The sequence below is a fragment of the Cornus florida genome, unplaced genomic scaffold, assembly GCF_030987335.1.
Source record: "Cornus florida cultivar Cherokee Brave unplaced genomic scaffold, ASM3098733v1 CherokeeBrave_3.0.0_Hap2_Chr09, whole genome shotgun sequence".
Taxonomy (NCBI): domain Eukaryota; kingdom Viridiplantae; phylum Streptophyta; class Magnoliopsida; order Cornales; family Cornaceae; genus Cornus; species Cornus florida.
Window position 1 is genome coordinate 74,745,906 of NW_026775579.1, and position 6,202 is coordinate 74,752,107.

Genomic DNA, 6,202 nt, shown 5'->3' on the forward strand with positions numbered 1-6,202 from the left:
TGTGTAAGTGTGTTTTTAGCAAATAATATTAATAATAATAAATTATAATTTTATTGAATTATTTTGTGCAAAAAAATTCTACGTAGGTCAATCACCTTGAGTTTGCTTGATCATAATACCATGCGAAAATTCAATGGCCCTATCCTCTGTATCTTGAACAGAGTAAAAAAAGTTTATTAATAATATTATAACAAAAATATCTTAGTCATTTTTTTTAGACAACTACTACTGTTATTTTGGAGCGAGAAAGAACAATGGTATCACCATTCTCGTTTTTTCCTGGTAAGTGAAGTATCATGATGTTCTTGTTACATTAAAAAACTAAATTATGTAATATTCACTAAAACAAATCTCTAAATGAAAAGTAGCTGTTTCAAGGAAACATAAACTAAAATAGGGCATACACTAAACAAATCTCTATTTAAGTGCATCAAATTGTGTCCCACTTAAGTGCACCAGATGGCCCTTGGTATATTGGAACCCCCGTCATTGCCCCACTCATATTACTGCAAGACGCTAGACGGCCGTGATCAACCTCTAATGGTATTACGTCTTTGTCCTTGAGACTATCACATCCAGTTGTGGTGCTCTGAGAGTTCAATGATCCACTTAGTAAGAACTCCGTCTCATCTGGATTCACATCGACAGTAGTCCAAAGGTGCTTCTCCACTCTTGTTAGTCTCTCAAGCTGCATTGACACTTCCCTCATTGTAGGTCGTTCGTCCCCCTTCAATCTTAGGCAACTCTGTGCAATGTTTGCAACTTCAAGCATCTCATCCGTGTTACCCTCATTCACGATTCGATCATCTAGAATTAAGGACAATCGATTCTCTTTCATTGAAGAAAGGAAGTATGTGGCTAAGTTTCTCTCTTCCTCTGGCTTGTCAAAAGAAAGTGCTTTTATACCTGTAATTAGCTCCACAAGGACCACTCCAAAGCTGTATGTATCACTTTTCTCTGACAAGTGGCTTGTATGGAAATATTTAGGGTCTAAGTAGCCAAAAGTTCCTTGAACCATTGTGGTTAGCTGTGTTTTATCCAATGGAACTAATCTTGAAGATCCAAAGTCTGAGACTTTTGCAGTAAAGTTATCGTCTAAAAGTATGTTAGTAGACTTGACATCTCTATGAATGATCGGTATGGAAGCTGCAGAGTGCAAATATGCTAGTGCTCCTGCAGTTTCTTTGGCTATCCTTAGACGTATTTCCCATGGGATCGACGAGACATGACCTACTTCATGGAGATGGTGGTATAGAGTCCCATTGGTAATAAATTCATAAACCAGTAAGGGGACTTCTGTCTCTAAACAACAACCCAATAGTTTTACCACATTTCTATGGTTGATTTGGGAAACCACAATCACCTCATTAACAAACTGGTCAACTTGGCTTTGATCGACGACAGAGGACTTTTTAATAGCAACTATTTTGTTTTGCGATAAAATTCCTTTGTAAACTATACCAAAGCCTCCTCGACCGACAATTTCCCTTTCACTGAAGTTATTGGTTGCCTTCTTCACCTCTTCTTTAGTAAAGATTTTGGCAGTCTCAGTTGAACTATCAAGTTGTGAAAGTTGTTGTTGTAGCATCAAACCACCATTTTGTTGAAAAAACTTTTCTCTAAGTTGGTGAGTTTTCTCCTCTTGATTCCCCAATATAACAAAAAGCATCCCACAAATAATGCAACTGTGATGCCAAGGCCTACAATCAATTCAAAGTAAAATTCATCACGCATGCTCTGCATTTCAATCAATTGAACCCTAGACGACTCAAATGACTTCATATTGCAATTCAATAAGTTGTTAAGTATTGTTTGAAACGCTATTTTTACTTAAATTTAAGGAAAGCTTGACAAAAAAAAAAAAAAAAAACAAGGAACAACAAATGTATATCCTCTTAAAATTATTTACAATTTTTAAAAATAAAATATTGTTTTCAAATCCCTTGCAGATTTTGATCTCTGCTTGAAAAATAGTAGACATATATAAATGGTTAAAAAAATTTACCCCTTACAATCCTATTTGAAAAAAATTGTAGCGATATACTTCCTAAAATGGGAGCAAGATACCACTGGACCCTTAACTTAAGGAGTATGACCTCCATCCCCTGTTAAAGAGACCTCCACATCTAGTGGCAAAATAGGCCTGTGTTTGCCTATCAAAACATAAAATAAAATAAAACCTGAAAACCAAATAAGGAGCAGTGGAGAGAAGCCTCCAAAAATACATAACTCACTGCTAATTTTTTTGTTGGTATATTTCTATTGTTGGTGTGCATGACCTAATATTATTCTACCACTAATCACTTCTGATACATGTAATCATTCCAAAACCTCCTTGGATTTGGAGTCAATCTTGATAGGAGGTTTTTGATGTCATCAAAGTTTTCATTTACATATGGGTAAAGGGCAAGAAAACACTTTGTCGTATAAAAATTCTACACAAAACATCGCTCAAGTGTAGTATGAGCATATAACTATTCAATATTTGAAATATGTGAGCAAATTGTCCCCTTGATATTTATTGATGGTCGATTTTGACAAATTCTTTTATAAAAATCTCAAAATAACCTCTTTGTTTTTGAAAGAGAGTTTTTGTTTTTAATTTTATTTTGTCTTACGAGTATTTTAGGTATTTCAATTTTCAATTTAAAAGAATATTCTTATTTGCTCAATTTGAAAAATTGAGGGGGTTTATTGAACATTAGGAAGGTTTTCACGTATTTTGAATATAACATGAGTTTTTTATATTTTTATTTTTTTTGCATTTTATGCTTTATATAATATATTAACATATTACGTATGAAGATAACCTTGATTTAAGAAATTGTAGATGGAGAAAAAATGTTTGTCCATTATGGAAAAGACATTTTCTCCCCTTCAAAAATAAATTTATACCAACCACAATACAATTGCAAATGCCGAAGACTTTAAGTCCAAGTAGCATTTCTACAAATTTTTTTTTTTTTTTTGAAATTAAAGCAATTACGCACACACCATACCTCCACCAAGGTTCAAACTTCTGACTTTTTTTTTGGGAAAGAAAGGGTGATACCGCTGGGCCAATTGCTTCAAGGGAAGATTGTGATATAATAAGAGTAATAAGTGCGTGTGACATAATTTAAAACAAAAACAAAAAGAAAAAAAAAATTTGAAGAGTAAAAAGATTATGCCATTAGAAATGTTTGCCCAAGCACTTGAATAAAGTTTCCTTTAAATTAATTTTACCACAGCTACTAGGGAAACAATGCAGCTGAAGTTTCTAAAATTCACACAATACACACACTTACCTAGAGTAATTAGCGATATTGGTGGATTAGTTTGATCTGGAATGCAACCCTGGCTTCCCCTTACTCCATCCCCGTGAAAGCCCTTTGGACAATAACAATTAAAACTCCCAGCTATGTTATTGCATTTATTTGTGCAGTTATGGAGTTTATCATTCAAGCACTCATTAATATCCAAGGTTGTTAAAATCGGGATTCTACGTAGAATTGTTTTGGGCTTCGTAGAATCGGAATCGTAGAATCGGATCGTGAATCGTAAGATTCTACCAAATTGTAAAAAAATAATTGAAACTAACTTCCTAAACAATAAGATATGTAAAATATAACCAAAATAAGGCCAAAACACACCATATTACATATCCATAACTTCAAATCTCAAATCCTAACAATATTCGAAAGTCCGAATATAAATAAAAGTAAAAGAAAATATTTCAAAGTTTGAATATAAATAAAAGAAGATGTAACACAAAATTGATCACATCATTCATTGTTTGTCCTAGAGTTAAGGTTCTATTTGATATTCATTTCCCTCTAAATATGATACACATCACTAGCTGAGGTTAGCTTCCAAATCATGACCCTGCTTCTCTTTAATTTTTGTTTCCAATTTAAAGATGCCCAAATTAAAAAATCTTTCCAAAGAGTTAGGGCATATGTAGAATCCGCATTTGTGGTGGAGTCCACTTCGTATGATTTTGGAATATTCACACTGATGAAACAAATGTCTATATTACAAATCAAATTCATTTTGTCACATACTTTTAAGTATTGCAATGTTACACTGTTCCTTCTTACTCACTTTTTTTTCCTGCTTATTTTTCCCTTTCTATTAATTTTTTCAGTTTCATAAATAGTGATTTGTGCACTCATCCTCTGCACTCATCCTCCGCACTATTAATTTTTTTAGTTTCAGAAAATCACTATTTCAGTTTCATAAATAGTGATTTTCTGCTTATTTTTCCCTTTCTATTAATTTTTTCAGTTTCAGTTTCTATTAATTTTTTCAGTTTCTTAAATAGTGCTAAAAAATAGTGATAAAAATTTAAATGGCCAGGTAAAATTAAAACAAAAACTAAAGAAATTGGAAAAGATAGTCAGAAGACTCAGAACTTAAAATTAAAACTAAAATTAGACCATTAATGCAAAAGATTATCAAAACATGATGAATAATTTCTAAGAACAAGTAGATAAAAGGTTAGAATAATCAAGGAATAATCAAGGTTAGAACAATCTTAGAATAATCAAGCTACGAAGGGTTATAGAGATTAGAAAAAACTCTAGAAATTTCCTGATCAAGGAAGAACATACCTGGCCGAACCTGCAAGTTGCTGTATGGATTCGATGATTCCGATCTGCTCGTTATAAGCCTCTGCACGGCCGCCTCCTTTCAGTCCTCACTCCTCTCCTCTCTGAGATAGGGTCCCCGTTTCTAATATTAGAATAGAGTAGGTTTTGTATTTTATGATTTATAGAATAAATAATTAAATATATAATTTAGTAAATTTCTATACAAAATTTGGGCCAGGCTTTGGCCCAAACAACTAAAAGAATAAAGGCCCAAAGACCAAATAGTATAAAAGCCCGCCCAAACACACATTTTGGTAGAATCGGTAGAATCGTGTAGAATCGTACGATTCTACGATTCTACCAACGATTCTACCGATTCTACCCCCGATTCTATCAATTGGGCGATTCTGATCCGATTTGAGTCGATTTTAAGAGCTGAGTCGTAGAATCGTGCGATTCTACGACTCAGAATCGCGATTTTGATAACCATGTTAATATCTGTGAACGATTGAAAAATATAAATTAAGTTAAAAACATGAATACAACTTTAATTGACATAAGCAAACAAGTATTTCACATACGTACCTTGGCAACCATTTGAAAGGTAGGGGTTTCCTTGATAACCTTGAGAACAGTTGCAGAGATACCCGTAAACCTTAGTGGAATTATAGCATATGCTATTTTGCCCACATGCATAGCTGCTCAAATTCGTTCTGGCTTCTTCACATGTCTCATTGCCAATAGCCCAATCAAGCACAACCGGCAGCGGGGCAAATCCGCTCACGGTCCTGTTTTTAGAAAGTTCATCTGGGAAGAATGTGTGACTGCCCTCTTCAGCGAGATAGGCGACGCCACAGGGATTGAAGACTATAACATCTGTTTGGTTTTTATAACTGCTCACTGTCAACTGAAATGCGCTTACTCCTTCACGAATCAATGTTTGGCAACAACCTATACAAGAGCACGAACCAGCGACCACATCATAAAAATCATCACAAATTGACATGCAACCGCTTATGTACCCACTTGCGTACCAAGGTCCTAGGTAATGTTGTACGTATGCGTAAGTGTCACAACCTACTACCGTGAGCTTATTTTTGGTGGTGGAGATGGGAAATAATGTGAAAAACGGTGAATTGTCGGAGTCAACCAATCCACCGGATTTGTTGTAACACGCATATGCCCCTAACCAAGTGGAGACACGCAACTCGCCATTAAGTGATATGCCAAGGACAGTTAAGTTGGAATTAATGTTACTGTCTAAATATAAGTATTCTGAATGGAAATAGTTGTATACTACGTTTTTGGTTGCAAAATATGGCTTGGAGTCATTACATGTTATCAAGAACGACTCATTTCGACAGCAGTCCGTGCTTGTGCCGAACGGGTATGGAATGGTAAGGTTTCCACAACTTTGTGGACAACCAGGCTTAGCAAGAGTGTTCGAGAGATTTGCTGCATGTACTGCCAACTTCACTACCACCACCACCACCAGCAACATCAGTACCAATATTTGTGGAAACCTCATGATTGCTTCTGATCTCTTAAGTGGAGGTTATTCTTTGTAGGATATTTCCTTCTCTACTCTAATGTGACTATTTATCAATGGAGAATAATATCACAGTTACATC

The 6,202-nt window shown here is 34.7% G+C and overlaps 2 protein-coding genes across 2 annotated transcripts; both read right to left on the reverse strand.

Annotated features, from left to right (window-relative positions):
• Positions 1–315: 315 nt before the first annotated feature.
• On the reverse strand, positions 316–3,477 carry LOC132274442 (wall-associated receptor kinase 3-like). The gene is made up of 2 exons (XM_059775716.1): positions 3,288–3,477; positions 316–1,700 (listed from the first exon to the last, which is right to left on the reverse strand). Exon 2 carries the CDS (start codon positions 1,667–1,669, stop codon positions 431–433), a length of 1,239 nt encoding a protein of 412 aa, XP_059631699.1. The 5' UTR covers positions 1,670–1,700; positions 3,288–3,477; the 3' UTR covers positions 316–430.
• Positions 3,478–5,081: 1,604 nt separating this feature from the next.
• On the reverse strand, positions 5,082–6,202 carry LOC132274443 (wall-associated receptor kinase 2-like). The gene has a single exon (XM_059775717.1). It carries the CDS (start codon positions 6,097–6,099, stop codon positions 5,119–5,121), a length of 981 nt encoding a protein of 326 aa, XP_059631700.1. The 5' UTR covers positions 6,100–6,202; the 3' UTR covers positions 5,082–5,118.

Excerpts from the sequence above, each read along its gene's own strand:
- LOC132274442 (XM_059775716.1), bottom strand. The coding sequence starts at position 1,669 with ATGCTTTTTGTTATATTGGGGAATCAAGAGGAGAAAACTCACCAACTT.
- LOC132274443 (XM_059775717.1), bottom strand. The coding sequence starts at position 6,099 with ATGAGGTTTCCACAAATATTGGTACTGATGTTGCTGGTGGTGGTGGTG.